This window comes from Eleginops maclovinus, chromosome 13 (assembly GCF_036324505.1).
Source record: "Eleginops maclovinus isolate JMC-PN-2008 ecotype Puerto Natales chromosome 13, JC_Emac_rtc_rv5, whole genome shotgun sequence".
Lineage (NCBI taxonomy): Eukaryota > Metazoa > Chordata > Actinopteri > Perciformes > Eleginopidae > Eleginops > Eleginops maclovinus.
In genome coordinates, this window is record NC_086361.1 from 1853657 (window position 1) to 1871608 (window position 17952).

At 40.4% G+C, this 17952-nt stretch overlaps 1 protein-coding gene across 6 annotated transcripts in view; it reads left to right on the forward strand.

Moving 5' to 3' along the window:
- smad10a (SMAD family member 10a) overlaps positions 1 to 17653 on the forward strand; it is a 29820-nt gene extending 12167 nt beyond the window's left edge. For 5 of the 6 annotated variants that reach the window (XM_063898792.1, XM_063898795.1, XM_063898797.1 and 2 more), the window contains exons 7-13: positions 1962 to 2213; positions 3187 to 3288; positions 4245 to 4298; positions 4449 to 4632; positions 7233 to 7401; positions 10723 to 10861; positions 12394 to 17653. In XM_063898792.1, the coding sequence (XP_063754862.1) occupies positions 1962 to 2213; positions 3187 to 3288; positions 4245 to 4298; positions 4449 to 4632; positions 7233 to 7401; positions 10723 to 10861; positions 12394 to 12605 (1112 nt within the window). In that variant the 3' untranslated portion in view covers positions 12606 to 17653. The remainder of the gene's footprint in view (positions 1 to 1961; positions 2214 to 3186; positions 3289 to 4244; positions 4299 to 4448; positions 4633 to 7232; positions 7402 to 10722; positions 10862 to 12393) is intronic. The other variant, XM_063898794.1, reaches the window with a different exon arrangement.
- The last annotated feature ends 299 nt before the right edge of the window (positions 17654 to 17952 follow it).

The following is a 17952-nucleotide window of genomic DNA, read 5'->3' on the forward strand; positions in this document are numbered from 1 at the left end:
AAGGTCTGTGGTTGACACAAGTTTAAGAGACGGATCACCCGCCCCCCACTGGTGGTTTCGGAAGAGTTAACGATGGTTGTTAGTAGGGATGCACCGAAATGAAAATTCTTGGCCGAAACCGAAAACCGAAAATGAGGAAACCAAGGCCGAAAACCGAAACACCGAAATAAATTATTATTCCAATTATTAGTACCATTGCATTTATGGCTATGACTGTGTGCTAACCTTACTAAAAATCAAGGCGTTGCAATTCAAAGAATAAATAAATCACGAAATTATGAAAATATTTATTTAGAACTGACATTATGCACAATATAAAATAAAATGAAATGTTTAACTTGACCACACATGTGTAGCCTACATGAAATAATAATGTACAGGCCTGTAAACTGACTGGCCTGCTGAAATATTGTAAAATTAAATATGTTCTCTCATAAAAAAACAAAGTGCATTTAAGTCAAGTGCATCGAAACTCTTGTGAATTAAGCAGAATCTTTTGCAGCTTGAAATCTGTGTCGATCCACTGTGCAGTTAGACTGAGCATACTCGTGATGCTGACGTCTGAGCTCCATATATCGGTCGTGAAACTGATTGCTGAAATATCAGATGCCATAAGCTCATGGACGTGAGTTGCAACAACATTGAACAGCTCAGGTAAACATACGTCTGAGAAATGTCGTCTGCTCGGTATGGCATAACGGGGCTCAATGTGCTCTATCAGCCTACGAAATCCCACGTCCTCTACAACAGAGAACGGCTGATCATCTAAGGCAATGAATTCCATCATTTTTTGTGTAATGCCCTTAGCCTTGGCACCATCACTGGGAAACTTTTTGGCCTTTTCAAAAACGTCTGCCACAGACGGAGTCGGTGTGCTCGGAATGGCTTTCCTTTTCTGTGCCGCGTTTTTCTCAAATTCAGAATAGCGATCGGGATGTTTTGATTTAAGATGATGAATTAAACCCGACGTGGAAAAACTCTTTGCAGATATACCCCCTCTAGAAATTTCGGCTTTACACGTATTGCAAATTGCTATTCGTTGTTCTGTTTCAGACACAGTGAATTGCGTCCACACCGCAGACATGTTGGCCCGAGTGCTGTTCGCGGTTTTTTGCTTGCGTCATCATCACAACGTTCTGTTTCGGCCTTGTTGTTTCGGTGACAAAAGTGTTTCGGCCGAAAACAGAAAATGCACTTTTGGGCCATTTTCGGCCGAAAATTTTCGGTGGCTGAATTTTCGGTGCATCCCTAGTTGTTAGTGGCTGAATAGGACTGCAGAAAATGTCGAGCACATTGTACGACATTATGCCGAACACGTAAACACTCCCGCTAAGTTTGTTAGCTCATCTTTGTAAAACGATATCAGACTGGTGATTGAAACAGCCATGACTTCTAGTTGAACTCAGTGTGGCTAAAAGGAAAAGCTTTGTTAAAATATGCAAGCGCCCGAAAGTGAGATGAAATACAATATTCCAAAACCTTATGGAGGAATCACATTGCTTTTTAGTCGAGGGAACCCATGAGCAGCTTACTTCCAGATCGGCCTACAAAAATACGTCATCCCTGCACCAGGCTTTCATTTAACTCTATATCGAGGCCAATGATCGATCTCCAGATGACATCATGTAATAGTTTGGCCGACTGAACCTCATAACCGTGCTCCTTGTACAGTAACAATAAAGTACCTCAGGATTTACATTTACCACCAGTCAAATGAAAGCAAATGTTTCACCCAAAAAGGGGCGGGGCCATGATGAACAGGGAAAGTGGGTCGTTTCTGTGTCCTCTTTAAGCTTGTCAGGGACATGGTGGCTGCTAAAATGGATGTGTGGGACATGTGGCTGTTACCACGGAAAAACAGAAACATCTGTAAAATGTTTTCAACCTGGCTACCTGAGGGTTGATGTGTAGCTACTGCAGGTGGGGGGGTCAGCCTGACGTGTGCTCTCCTCTCCTCTCAGTGTCCGGCTCCATGCTGCCTCTGCAGGGGGGCCTCGCTGACGGACGGCTCCAAACGGCATCCCCACAGGCTCAGGTCATGACCCCGGCTCCACGACCTCTCACCCCGACCCAATCCACTCCTCAGCAACAGGCTGGCCAGCAACCCTCACAGCCCCCACACCCACAGCAGCCCCCCCTACCTCCTTCTCACTCGCACGGACAGAACGGGTACAGCAGCAATAAACACTCTCAGAGCCAGGTGGCCTTCCACAGTGAGTCCACACACACACACACACACACACACACACACACACACACACACACACACACACACACACACACACACACACACACACACACACACACACACTCAATGCATGTGTTCTAACATACAGTACAGATTTGGTCATATCAATATTTAGTGGGACTTTCCACAAAAAATCTGTCTGCTCAGTTTAGACAGAATTAAACAGACAAACACTGAACCTGATGATAATAAAATGGCTATTTATTGTGTTACATTGTACAATTATTTATCTTTGTCATGGACATAGAAATCTAAATGAATGTATTTAATCATTACTTAAATGCTCCAGCAACGTTTCAAAGTGGAGCAGATTTGACTGTGTTGCTCACTAAAGAGCAACTCTTAAATATTTAAAGTCTTCTTTGCACAATCAATAATAATCTGGGGAATAAAGGAACATTGTTAGCTGCACCCGAGCTGTGGAATATTATTTTATGCTGGAATGTTCTGAGGGAAATGCAGTATCTCTGTGTGCACCTTGCAGAGCTAGTTCTCTTAATGCTGAGGAAAGCTGCTTCCTTTCTGATGTATTTTTAACTGAAGTAAATCTCCTTTTTAAGTATAGATGATGCCGTAACCACAATTCCTTGTGGCAGCTAGATCTTCAGTGGTTGTCATGACATCCTGTCACTATCCTGTTTAAATGAACACTGAAAAACGTCCTGTTTCTAAGGAGGAGTGACGGGAATCTTTCCTGTAGACGTTCAGGATAGATGTATCCCTCTTCTCATTTTATAAATAAAGATGCATAAAAAACACGATAAAAATCACAACCACATCTAGGAGCAGTATGATTGTTTCTCACGAGTTGTCCTTCACATGTTCCCTCGACCTCCTGATGACCTTAATCAACCTTGAGGAGAAGGGGAAGTGACATAGGAGGATTTGTATTCCTGTATGCCCGCAGCCCTGACCATTACTCTCTTCCTGTCTTTCAGCAGTGTGGACCGGCAGCAGCACAGCCTCCTACACTCCTATAGGACCCCAGCAGAACGGGCGGGGTCACCAACAACCCCCCCTCCATCATGCCAACCACCACTGTAAGACACGGTGTCCTTCCAATCGTGATGCTCACTGTCTTTCTGTCGCTTTCTCACGCTCTCACACACATACACACACACACACACACACACACACACACACACACACACACACACACACAGACACACACACACACACACACACACACACACACACACACACACACACACACACACACACACACACACACACACACACACACACACACACACACACTTTTTAGCTTTTTTAGCTTTTTAAATAAAGAGTATTATTAATATTGTATACTTACCAAGGCGTACATTGACTTATAGAGAATGACATTTATTTCAAAGTTACTCTATGATGTGCTAATGTAGTGCAACAAGGTAGAAATGCAAATATAGTCCCTGTTTAACTCCTGAAATAACCTTGTTTGATCATCACTGGTTTTTACAATTTATTTATTTATCTGGTTTGTTATTTTATCTTTTCTTGATTACCATTTACCTCTTTTATGTATTTGTTTGTGTATTTGTTGTTTTTATGTTTTTGTTTTGTTTGTTTTTAATACTGAATGTATTTTGGATGCTGGATGTAAAAAGTATTTTATATTTATGTTATCAAATATATAAATATATATATATATATTGTAGTAATAATTAAGTTTGTGTTAGAAGGGTTGGGATTAAATAGGTGTAAACTTCTTCCCACTCCTTTTTGGATGTGTAATTAGGTAGATCATTTGTTTAAATAAGTCAATAATATTTTTTTAAAATCAATTTAATACTGCTTGAGTTTGGACAGTATCATAATTATCTTGTTTTATTTCATTATTATCATTACTGTTTTTGTATTATTGTTTTACACGTCCGAAATAAATCTAAATAATAAAATCCTGTAAGACATACATGCTCACTGCCCCACATTTCACTTCAACTTTAACGTGTGTACAGCTTTGTTCTGTTTTACTAACGTTCTCATCCTTCTTCTTTAGGGTCTCAGCATCATGGCACCACCCCTTTCCCTCCTTCTGTGTCCAACCACCCAGGTAAGAGAGGACCACTGTTACCTGTCAATGCTCATAAACACAACTACAGACCATGAAAGAGCTGAGGTACTCTCTGTTGTAAGGTTTAAAGAGGGTGTATACTCAGGGAGTATAGGACCCTGAATCCCTATGTGCCCTGTTTGATTGCAGGGCCAGAGTTTTGGTGCTCCATCTCCTACTTTGAAATGGACGTCCAGGTGGGTGAGATGTTCAAGGTGCCTTCCAGCTGCCCCGTGGTCACCGTGGACGGTTACGTCGACCCGTCAGGAGGAGACCGCTTCTGCCTTGGCCAGCTGAGCAACGTCCACCGCACAGACGCAAGTGAGAGAGCCAGGTGTGTACATTACAGCTGCTTCAGTGGAAACCTCAGGGTCCAAACATCACAGGGTTGAGCAGAGTTTTAGGGGAAGACAATCCCACTACACTGATCTGCCAGCGGATGCTATTGATGTGTGTCTGCTGTTGGGAACTACAGTCATAGTTTGTCTTTTGGTTTTAACGTTAATATTGTTGAAAGTTGGAAACATGTAGCTTGTCTTGATCAATTGTTTCTGTGAATGGTGAATGGTGCGTCTCGTTGATTGGTGTGGCCGCAAGGAATTGTGGGATAGCATTTTCTCGTGTCCTTTCATAAAGGAAGGTCTAATTATAAAGACCAACGGAAATTCCTTCCTATCATCCAGAGAAGGGGTGTCCAAACTGTTTTCATTGAGGGCAACATATGGAAAAAAATACGAAGGGCCCCTCACTAGAGCTGAGGTATATTGCCTCATAAATTGAAAAACGTATAAGTTAGTAAAATCAATCAAATGTAGCTAAATGATGCTTGATACTTGAATAGGCTTTAAGAAGAAAAACAGCCTCCATCACAGCTCTCCATAGGGTTCATTTATTGTGTTGGACGCCTTAAAGGTCCCCTATTATGCAAAGTGCACTTTTTGCTGTCTTTTATACATAAATATGAGTCCCCGGTGTGTAAGGAGACTCACAAAGCGTCAGAAAATACAGCCCTCTCTCTTTCCCTCCTTACCCACATCTCTAAAAACAGGGGTACAAACGAGCTGATCCATTTACTGTCCTTATGATGTAATAAGGGAAATGTGGGCTGGCTTTACATTGAACTCCTGGCAACGTCCCGTCCACGTGATACGTCCCAACCTATCGTCCCCCATATAAAGTCAGCTAGCTGAATCCCCTCCGCAGCACCTCTGTGTGTCTGTGTGTTCAGCAGGATGTCTACAGGAGGGATTAGAGTTGTTGTTTATATAATACATATAATGTCTCTGCTCTAGTGGTAAACACTGAGAAGTGTTTCAGAAATAATGCTGGATGTGGTTTGGAACATAATATGACATCATGAAGCTCCAAAGGGGCGTGGCCAGCAGTCAACGAATCAGCACTTCAGGAACAGGGCTGATATAGAGGGGGATGAGGCATGCTACAATGGGGGATCTGTTTGGTATTTTGAGCAAAACACTTCACAGAGAAGTTTTGTATAGATATGGCCCTATAGTATATTCAAATATAGCATAATAGGAGACCTTTAAAACAGAAGCCTCATATTGCTTATAATAAGTGGAAATATGAAGCCAGGTTATGCAAATAAGTTATGGGCCTTTTTTTCTCAACTAAGATTTGTTAGAAAATGTTTTCAACTTTAATTGACTGAATTTATTTTGAATTTATTTGAAATGTGTGCTTATTAACGCATGAATACTGCGTGATATCTGTTTACCAGTAACATGCGGTGAGGTTCAATGCTGGTGAGGCACTAACTCTTTCTGAGTCATATTTACAAATATATGAACCCAACAGAGAAGCTTATTAACCATTTTCTTGGCAGCATGAACATTGACTTCTTATGTTTCACATATCATATCAGCATTCTTTATTCCTTCAATATGTTCTAAATGTTGACCTTAATCGAAATATTCAGTTATTTAAAAAAGCTTTTTTACTGTGATGCTTTGATTAAATTTAATACAGACTGTTCAACAAAATGATAACCCGAAAAACGAAATGATATTTTATTTAAGGTCAAAATGTAGTTTACAATTTAAGTATTGGATTGTTTTTTCTTAGTCAGATCGCATTTTCAATAAAGTTGTTGTCTTACCTTCACTTGTAAATGAAGTCCACAAATACATGACATACATTAGTTAGACGATGGAAAGACAGGACGCAGAATAAAAGTGTCTGTAAACATTATATTGGCAATATACAGAGAGCAACAGGCACGCCCAAAATGACACGCTCAGCATAGTTTGCGAGGGATTGCGCAATCCGAGGTGAGGCTCAGCTGGTCAATGCCACAGCTCGCGTCTCCCCCACGTGTTTGAACTGAAAATACGCAAATTCAGCGATTTTGACTCTAAAAATGATCGAAATGATAGGAACCATACAGAAAATACATTTATAGCACAGACTATTGACGGATATTAATATTTATTGAATTGTATTGGTATTTGTTTTTTCCTTTTAATGATGACAGCACGTCCCTGATGTTTACATATATTGAAGAAGTACAGTATACGACAAGTTTCATTATACTTTCAGAATCTGCTGAGGGCCGATTTTAAATTGACACAGGCCGCATTTGGCCCCTGGCCCGTATTTTGGACACCCCTGATCTAGAGAATCAAACAGCTGTTATCATGGCTGACACTTGGGTACTTCCGGGTCATTGCACTCCGTTAGGAACCTTCCTAAGCTAAACTGACAGTTCAACCATCTCTTCTGTTCTAGATGAGCTGTCCTCTGAGGTCAGGACTGGAGCCTCTAGGACCTCTCAGTCACATTTCTTTCAGTCACTGGTGGAGCACCGTCATCTCTGCTCCCATTCCAGTCCTCTGTCCAACAAAGGCCAAAAGGACCCATATAATAATATTCATTGGTATCAGTTAATGATCGAGGTTCCATGTGTGTGTGTTCCAGGTTGCACATAGGTAAAGGCGTGCAGCTGGAGTGCCGTGGGGAGGGCGATGTGTGGATGCGCTGTATGAGCGACCACGCTGTGTTCGTACAGAGCTACTACCTGGACAGAGAAGCAGGCCGGGCCCCAGGGGACGCTGTTCACAAGATCTACCCCGGGGCCTACATCAAGGTCAGCACACACACATTCACACTAACATCTGTAAGCGTTTGGTTGGAGTACCATTCAATTATCAGAACCAGAATATTGTATTTATCCTGGGGAAATTGGGTTTTGTGAGACTTTCTCCATTTTAGAATGAACTAAATCAAACTTAAAACATTTTTATAAAAACATAATCAAGTAAGACTGGCAGTAAAATATCAAATTCAATTTGAAAAGAAGCAAAAGTATCGTGTCCGTTTAAAGATTTAACTAAATGGAATATCATTATTTTAGATAAGCAGATGGGGGAGAAGTACTCAGGTCTTGTACTTGAGTAAAAGTAGAAGTACTCAGATCTTGTACTTGAGTAAAAGTAGAAGTACTCAGGTCTCGTACTTGAGTAAAAGTAGAAGTACTCAGATCTTGTACTTGAGTAAAAGTAGAAGTACTCAGATCTTGTACTTGAGTAAAAGTAGAAGTACTCAGGTCTCGTACTTGAGTAAAAGTAGAAGTACTCAGATCTTGTACTTGAGTAAAAGTAGAAGTACTCAGGTCTCGTACTTGAGTAAAAGTAGAAGTACTCAGATCTTGTACTTGAGTAAAAGTAGAAGTACTCAGATCTTGTACTTGAGTAAAAGTAGAAGTACTCAGGTCTCGTACTTGAGTAAAAGTAGAAGTACTCAGATCTTGTACTTGAGTAAAAGTAGAAGTACTCAGATCTTGTATTTGAGTAAAAGTAGAAGTACTCAGGTCTCGTACTTGAGTAAAAGTAGAAGTACTCAGATCTTGTACTTGAGTAAAAGTAGAAGTACTCAGATCTTGTATTTGAGTAAAAGTAGAAGTACTCAGGTCTCGTACTTAAGTAAAAGTAGAAGTACTCAGATCTTGTACTTGAGTAAAAGTAGAAGTACTCAGATCTTGTATTTGAGTAAAAGTAGAAGTACTCAGGTCTCGTACTTGAGTAAAAGTAGAAGTACTCAGATCTTGTACTTGAGTAAAAGTAGAAGTACTCAGATCTTGTATTTGAGTAAAAGTAGAAGTACTCAGGTCTCGTACTTGAGTAAAAGTAGAAGTACTCAGGTCTCGTACTTGAGTAAAAGTAGAAGTACTCAGATCTTGTATTTGAGTAAAAGTAGAAGTACTCAGGTCTCGCACTTGAGTAAAAGTAGAAGTACTCAGATCTTGTACTTGAGTAAAAGTAGAAGTACTCAGATCTTGTACTTGAGTAAAAGTAGAAGTACTCAGATCTTGTATTTGAGTAAAAGTAGAAGTACTCAGGTCTCGTACTTGAGTAAAAGTAGAAGTACTCAGATCTTGTACTTGAGTAAAAGTAGAAGTACTCAGATCTTGTATTTGAGTAAAAGTAGAAGTACTCAGGTCTCGTACTTGAGTAAAAGTAGAAGTACTCAGATCTTGTACTTGAGTAAAAGTAGAAGTACTCAGATCTTGTATTTGAGTAAAAGTAGAAGTACTCAGGTCTCGTACTTGAGTAAAAGTAGAAGTACTCAGATCTTGTACTTGAGTAAAAGTAGAAGTACTCAGATCTTGTATTTGAGTAAAAGTAGAAGTACTCAGGTCTCGTACTTGAGTAAAAGTAGAAGTACTCAGGTCTTGTACTTGAGTAAAAGTAGAAGTACTCAGATCTTGTACTTGAGTAAAAGTAGAAGTACTCAGATCTTGTACTTGAGTAAAAGTAGAAGTACTCAGGTCTTGTACTTGAGTAAAAGTAGAAGTACTCAGATCTTGTACTTGAGTAAAAGTAGAAGTACTCAGGTCTTGTACTTGAGTAAAAGTAGAAGTACTCAGATCTTGTACTTGAGTAAAAGTAGAAGTACTCAGATCTTGTACTTGAGTAAAAGTAGAAGTACTCAGGTCTCGTACTTGAGTAAAAGTAGAAGTACTCAGATCTTGTACTTGAGTAAAAGTAGAAGTACTCAGATCTTGTACTTGAGTAAAAGTAGAAGTACTCAGATCTTGTACTTGAGTAAAAGTAGAAGTACTCAGATCTTGTACTTGAGTAAAAGTAGAAGTACTCAGGTCTCTGTACTTGAGTAAAAGTAGAAGTACTCAGATCTTGTACTTGAGTAAAAGTAGAAGTACTCAGGTCTTGTACTTGAGTAAAAGTAGAAGTACTCAGGTCTTGTACTTGAGTAAAAGTAGAAGTACTCAGATCTTGTACTTGAATAAAAGTAGAAGTACTCAGGTCTTGTACTCGAGTAAAAGTAGAAGTACTCAGATCTTGTATTTGAGTAAAAGTAGAAGTACTCAGGTCTTGTACTTGAGTAAAAGTAGAAGTACTCAGGTCTTGTACTTGAGTAAAAGTAGAAGTACTCAGATCTTGTATTTGAGTAAAAGTAGAAGTACTCAGATCTTGTACTTGAGTAAAAGTAGAAGTACTCAGGTCTCGTACTTGAGTAAAAGTAGAAGTACTCAGATCTTGTACTTGAGTAAAAGTAGAAGTACTCAGATCTTGTACTTGAGTAAAAGTAGAAGTACTCAGATCTTGTACTTGAGTAAAAGTAGAAGTACTCAGATCTTGTATTTGAGTAAAAGTAGAAGTACTCAGGTCTCGTACTTGAGTAAAAGTAGAAGTACTCAGATCTTGTACTTGAGTAAAAGTAGAAGTACTCAGGTCTTGTACTTGAGTAAAAGTAGAAGTACTCAGATCTTGTATTTGAGTAAAGTAGAAAGTACCAGAGTGTAGGAATACTCTGTCACAGTAAAAGTATTCTAAATGTTCCTCCAGTGAAAGTAGAAAGTACTCTCATCTAAATGTACTTAAAGTAGCGACAGTAAAAGTAGTCATTGTTTGATTGGTCCATTTCAGAATAATATCTCTGATATGTTTTACAATGATTGATCATTAAGGTGTTCTCAGAGCTGGTAAAGGTGCAGCTAGTTTTATTGGCTTATTTGTTTAAGTGTTTATTATATTTTACGTCATTAATCCAAATGTGCTAAGTAACTAAAGGAACTATGTAATTTAAGAGTAGTAAAAGTACAAAGTAGCATACAATCTCAACACACTCAAGTACAAGTATCTCAAAACTGTACTTAAGTAAAGTACTCGAGTAAATGTACTTAGTTATTTCCCACCTCTGTTTATGACAAGTTTCAGTTAAAATAAAGGTGGGGAAACACAAAGACATAAGTCTCATCCATTTGAAGTTAGCCATCGTTAACGGCAAATACAGTGCTATGTGAACAGCTGGAGTGGGATTAAAGAATGACAGTTGTAATGCGCTGTGTGTGTGTGTGTGTGTGTGTGTGTGTGTGTGTGTGTGTGTGTGTGTGTGTGTGTGTGTGTGTGTGTGTGTGTGTGTGTGTGTGTGTGTGTGTGTGTCTCAGGTGTTTGACCTGCGGCAGTGCCACAGACAGATGCAGCAGCAGGCAGCGACTGCGCAGGCTGCAGCGGCTGCGCAGGCTGCTGCTGTGGCGGGAAACATCCCGGGGCCGGGCAGCGTCGGAGGCATCGCACCCGCAGTTAGTGAGTAAAATCTGACACATGGTAAATGCACAATGAAGTGGAAAGTGGAAAAGTATATATACAATTCCCGTTGCAGGTATGGTGGACAGATTAATTAAATGAAATGTTGACGTGTGAGTAGTTGAGCCCACTCGGCAGCTTTGAGCAGTGTTGGGTTACTGAATACTAAACTATGTTTGTATTCTTTATTTAAATCTGCCGTATATGGTGTGATTGTTATTTAATCAACAAAGTGTGATATATCACGTGGTCAGGGAAAGGAAAGAGTACAGACAAATGATCATCTTCAAATCTCTATTTCTCAAAGAATCATAAACAGATGCAATAACAGAAATATGTTCGTAGTACGCTGCTGTTTGAAAATAACTTTCACAAAATAAAACAAAAAGATATCTTCTTTGAAAATAAAGGTTTCTTCTGCATACTTTCTGCTCTACTATACACTAAATATAGGAAAACATACACATTTTCATCAAATAAGACATGTTTGACCTCATGTAGACATTAACATAATGCTGCGCTATATTATGCTGCCAGACACCGTTGCCAAGCAACACTTAGTGTTTAGGTGTCCTTCGATAAGTAGGCAGTCATATCATTAGCTAATGATAGCTGGATCTGATCGATATGGACATAAACGAGAGTGAAGTATAATCTGACGCGAGAGAGAGAGAGATCAGGATCAGCTGCTGCTGACGGAGAACACGCAGCTCTACATGATCACCGCCGCTGTGACGGGACCAGTGAGCGGAGCAAAACACTTACCTCAAGTTAAAGACCTAACACACAGCTATCTTATCTACATCTGTAACAAGCTAAACTAGTTATAAACAGGTATATTCTTAACTGTCGGGTCATTCATTACTGGATCAGCGAGCTGCATGAGACGGATACAGACGGGCTGTCAGGAGAGGGAATGAGGAAAAGACAGGCTCCGTTTATTTCTCCCGTGTTATTATCCAAAGTTAAAGTCAACTTTTGAATAATGTAGTTCATGTACTATAAGTACATAATGATAATGATCAGACTGCACACTGACAGCGAACCATGCAGCGAACACATAGTCAATCTCACCACGCACATTTTTAAACTGAATTAAATCCAGCCTGTTGCGGTCGTGTAATCGTGCAAGCTCATATCGCGATTGCGATTCGATTAATCGTGCAGCTCTAGTTACTTGCTTTATTCACTTGTAATCTTCATCTTTTGTTTTCCTTGCACAAACCTTTTGACATGCTTCAGTATTGTAGGACTTAAGTTCCAGCTTACAGCAGCATCATCGTTTTAGAGTATTATTGCTTAAAAAAGAGTTTCTATCACAAAATGACTCGTTTATTGCATGGGAGGGGTGTTGCTCAGGCCCCACAGAAGCTCTAAATGTTCAGTGAGTGTGACAGTTTGTCTGAAAGATGCAAACAGCGGTTCCACAGGCTGAGCACCAGTGATGTGAGCTTGCTTCTGAAGCTCCTGGAGAGAGTAGAGATGCTCCCTGATGTCAGCAGCGTCAGTGACGTGCCCCTCTCCTCCCACAGGTCTGTCTGCAGCAGCGGGGATCGGGGTGGACGACCTGAGGCGCCTGTGCATCCTGCGACTCAGCTTCGTAAAGGGCTGGGGGCCCGACTACCCCCGGCAGAGCATCAAACACACCCCCTGCTGGGTGGAGGTCCACCTGCACCGCGCTCTGCAGCTGCTGGATGAGGTGCTGCACACCATGCCACTGGCAGACCCAGGGCCTGCTAACTGAGGACACACATGTTCAATCTGGACTGTATGAATGTGCACACACACACACACACACACACACACACACACACACACACACACACACACACACACACACACACACACACACACACACACACACACACACACACACACACACACACACACACACCTGTTGCCAAATATGCTATTTAATTGATACACAAATCAATGAGAAGTACAGGAAACATAGAGGACCAATAACATTATGCTTGTAACAATCAATGCACACACACTGCAACCAAACTGTCTGCACACACACACACACACACACACACACACACACACACACACACACACACACGTTTCTAATGCTTTACTCTGCAATCTAAAGTCGAGGAAGGAAAAGTTATGACCAACCCGTCTCTGTTCTGAAGACATTTGTATGCTCTGCAGGAATCCAGTTTCCCTATATGCAATCGGGATTTCTTGAAATTGTAGCGGTGTTCTGCAAATTCCTTCATGGAAAAACACAGTGATGGAGTTCATTCACACTGAACACACACAGTGTTCCAGGTGTGTTTGCAGGGCAGAAGGATGGATAAAGGAGCGCAGTGTTTATGTCATCTCTGTGCTCGTACTGTACGTCCATCTCAACCGTTAGCATCGATAGCTGGTTAGCCCTCTTATTACGCTCAGCTCAAGCTATAATATTTTTGTACCAAAAGACTAAAAAGCCAAAAAGATTTAGCTTTAAGTAGTGTTGTTGTTCTTTGTAAACAGTGCTACCCTGTATGTAACCAAAAGCCAAAATACCTCATAACTACAGTGCAAAGTCACAATTATGTTCTCCGCCTGAAGCGCACACGCTGTTCATCACTGAGCAGCCCTCTGTTAGCATCCCGACTCCAACACTACCTTAGTTTGCGTTCATTTAGCTTTATGATGTAGCTGTGCAGGACTTGATGGTTGGACCGATGAGCAGACCTAATACCAAGGACTGAAAAGCTCCTGAGACAGAATCCTGAGTGCCTCATCTGAACAGTGTGCTCACTCTATCTCAATCAGAGCCCTGTTTTCCACATGTGGCCCAACAGAGCCGACTCTGAAGTAATTCTGCTTTTAATCATGCAGCTAATGGAGTGGTGCACTGATGACGTATTTCTGTAGGTTGACCCCGGAAGATAGCTTTGCTTGAGCTCTGGACAAAAAGAAAGGAATTATTGGTTTTGGGAATTTGGCAGAAAATAATCTCTGTGGCAAACAAACATTTATGATACATACAGGTTTTGTTCAGCAGGATAATCTCCACATATTAACACCACAAATGGTTTTCTGTGGCAGAAACCCAATCACCACGGCTAAGCTAAAGGCGGCTAATGACGTTTAGTAGTGTCATTTAGCCACTCGTTAGCAACCACTGTCTTTATGACACATACAAGCTTCAGATATTCCCCAGTGGGGTATTTACTGACTCAAACAAACATTAAAATCTCTTCAGTCTGTAACCACAGGCCTTATTTCAGAGTTTCAACCAAAAAACTGTTAATTCCAAGACAAGGCAACCAGAACTGCTAAAATGCTGACTCATTCCCAGGTTCAGGATTCATTCCTGCACCACTCTTGTTTGGTTATTTGGAAGCAAAGGATTGATTTGTTGATCCCTGATGAAGCTAAAAAATGATCTTCTTTTATAATAATAGTAAAATAAGAACCGTACGCAGCATCTTTATGATTGGGTGCTGATCATGTGATCGTGGTTGCACGAGGTTGCAGTTAGAGTTTTCCCTCACAATGTGTTCCGCCCGTGAGCAACTGTGTCACTCTTGCGGCAGCAAGGAATTGTGGGACAGCCTTTTCTCCTTTTCTTTCATAAAGGATGGCTCAGTATTTTCTGTTCTAAAGGAGATAGTAAAGGAAGCATTAAAGCTCCTTTCCTATCATCTAGAGAATCAAACAGCTCTCATCATGGCTGACACTGAGGTACTTCCGGGTCATTTTCCTAAGAGAAAAAGAATATTGGACGAAAGCCTAAGTCTCATTTTATTTTACGGGTGTCATTTTCAATGGTACAATCTACTGCAGGGAGTGTAGATCCAGAAGGTTCTGACGGGTAATTCTGAGGGGAGGACAGGTCATCTGATTCAGCAGCTTATCAAACATCTGCCATATGCATATTTGTGATTTGTGCCTTTTTGTTCTCAGCCGGTAGATGCACGACCACTGGACCCTCACACACACACACACACACACACACACACACACACACACACACACACACACACACACACACACACACACACACACACAGGTTTCTCTCTCCACACATGAAGGTTCGTGTTGCACATTGTGGTTTCAGCTGTTTCAGTCTGTGGGTGTTATTCTGTGGTTCCCTCAGGTATCTGTGTAGTTCAATGAAGATATCACAATGTGTCCCGCTGGCTTCTAGAGATAGTATTCAGAGAGCACTCATCATACCTGAGTAGTATTATTTATTCTGTGAGTGTAAACCTGAATGAGTACGCTTTGCACTATTTTAATCTTAGCATGGACAACTCAAATAGATGTCATATTTATCTCTGCTCTGCTGCCCGTGTTCAGGGAGGCACAAGCAGGCTTTCTCAGATAATGAGCAAACTCTTCATCATCATCACCATCATCAGAGGATTATCCCCATCACACACATCACCTCCGACACGTGTCCACAAGTGCTCTGCATTCAGCACCTGTATCTGTTGATGTAAATGTCGAGAGAGCTAAACCCAGCTGCATCTGCTTCTGGCTTCGCTTCATACCGTGGGTTTGTAATTTCCGGATCGTTTCAAATTATGCTTTATTTAATCCTTCTCAAAGAGAAATGGCTAGTCTGTAGACAAATCAAACATTGCATCTCCATCTGAACTGCGTTGCACTGACTGAAAGACTTAAAATGGGATATTGGAAGTCTACCACACTGCATAAATACTCTGTCACAAGTAAGTCCTGAGTTAGAATTTTTACTTTAGTGAGAGTCAAATCAGCAAAACCTCCCTTAAAGGTCTCCTATTATGCTATATTTGAACAATATACTATAGGGCCATATCTATACAAAACTTCTCTGTGAAGTGTTTTGCTCAAAATTACAAACAGATCCCCCATTGTAGCATGCCTCATCTCCCTCTATTTCAGCCCTGTTCCTGAAGTGCTGATTCTGTGACTGTAGCTTTAAATGAACTAGCTGCTGCTGGCCACGCCCCTTTGGAGCTGCTGCTGGCCACGCCCCTTTAGAGCTGCTGCTGATCACGCCCCTTTGGAGCATCATGATCTCTCCTCTGAAGAGAGTTTTCTACCAGGAGAAACTCAGCTAAACGCTGCCGTGATTAAACTCCATATTATGTTCCAAACCACATCCAGCATTATTCTGAAACAGTCTGGAGCTCAAACGTTTCTCTCTCGGTTTACCACAAGACAGGACCTTTATATTACACACAGTCTCTCCAGTACAGCGTTAGCTCTGAGTGTTAGCGATGCTTGCTAATGTAAACACAGACCATAATACTTCCAAAACAGAGGGGATTCAGCTCGCGGACTGTATATGGGGCATGATAGGTTGGGACGTGTAACGTCGGCAGGACGTTGCCAGGAGTTCAATGTAAAGCCAGCCCACATTTGACTTATTACGCCATAAGGACAGTAAATCTGGATCAGCTCGTTTCTACCCCCGTTTTTAGAGATGTGGGTAAGGAAGAAAAGAGCTGTATTTTCTGACACTTTGTGAGTCTACTTACACACCGGGGACTCATATTTATGTATAAAACACAGCAAAAAGTGCATTTAGCATAAAAGGGGACCTTTAATGTGCTAGTACCCAATGCAGAAAAATAAAAACCCCTAAAATCAAAATGTTTTAGAAAGGGAGACTATAGATACCAACAAGTCATCTCTCAATTGGACAGTTGAACTGTTACATTTTTATCAAAATCACATTTTTGAACTCTTAACAAAAATCTTAATTTTTATATTAACAAATTAAGATAAGTAACAAAATATTTAAGTTAAAACGCTTTATTTATATCCTTTGTGTAATTGGTTATGAACAAAATGACCCAAAAAAGGTAAAAGGACACCAAACTTATCAGCTCATTATGGCCTGGATTAAAAATCAAGCTGAGAAATCTAGATCCCAGACTGATCCGACTCGTAAAGTCCCTTGAATTCTTGAGTAAATGTACTTAGTTACATTCCATGGCTGCAGATGACATTCACTCCAGGAGACTCTCAGAAATGTTTTCCAGACCCAAGGCCTCTTACTTCCAGAGCTCTCACTTTGAAACAGAAAGCTTTAATGTGGAGTCAGTTTGCGTTTGTGGAGTCCACTCTGTCAGAACCACGCCCCCCCATGAGTGTCCTGCCTGTAAACTGATGCTGCATCAGGACTATTCATTCCTCTGCTGTGATTGGACGGTGCGGTGGCTATCTGATACCAATCCCGTGTGTAACCAGCGTTTTTAAACTACAACTCTCCAAACTCTTTAATTTCCTCATATCTACTTCTCATGGTCTTCAGAAGGAGAGATAATAATAATAATAATAATGATAATAATAATAATAATGATAATAATAATAATAATAATAATAATAATAATAATAATGATAATGATAATAACAATAATCTGAAATCTGTGAGCAACCGCATCTTCTGATGAGAGTTGTTTGAAAGTTCTGAATCATCTGGTTACTTCTGTAGAGTTTTCCTTTTAACTGAAAATGTGTAAAACCTAAAGACACTTAGAAAAGGTTTAGGCTAAACATTTAAATATTGAATTCATTTATTTTTATATCCCACAATATGAAAAGTGCTGGATCAAACAGATTTCCCCCTCACAACCACTGCTGCATTATCATTACCGTTCAGTTTCCAGGTCCTGAGGTATACACATCATCCCTTTCATTAGACGTTCAACACACACCATCCTCACACACCACAAACACTATATGTACTAAAGAATTTTATTTGGCTTCCTGAAATATATGGTTCTTTGATTTTGTAGTTTTATTGTAAAGATGTGCTGCTCTTGTAATGTTGACTGTATATTAAAAGAGATAAACATATTGTACTGTCCTATTTATACTCACCGGGAGGGGGGATGAAGCATTTTCATATATAAATAGCATTATATTGTATGTTTCATATCATTCATGTAGTTTTTTTATTTATTTGGAGCACAGAGGACCTCACACTGATCACACTATGAAACTAATATGTGTTAAACTATAAATATGAGATATATTGTGAATGGAGCAGATACGGATCATAAGGATACAGCAGGCTGCAGGAGTTTCACTGTCAGAGCTGTCATTAGTTATCACATACCCAACACCTGCAGTGGATCTGATGCAATATTCATATT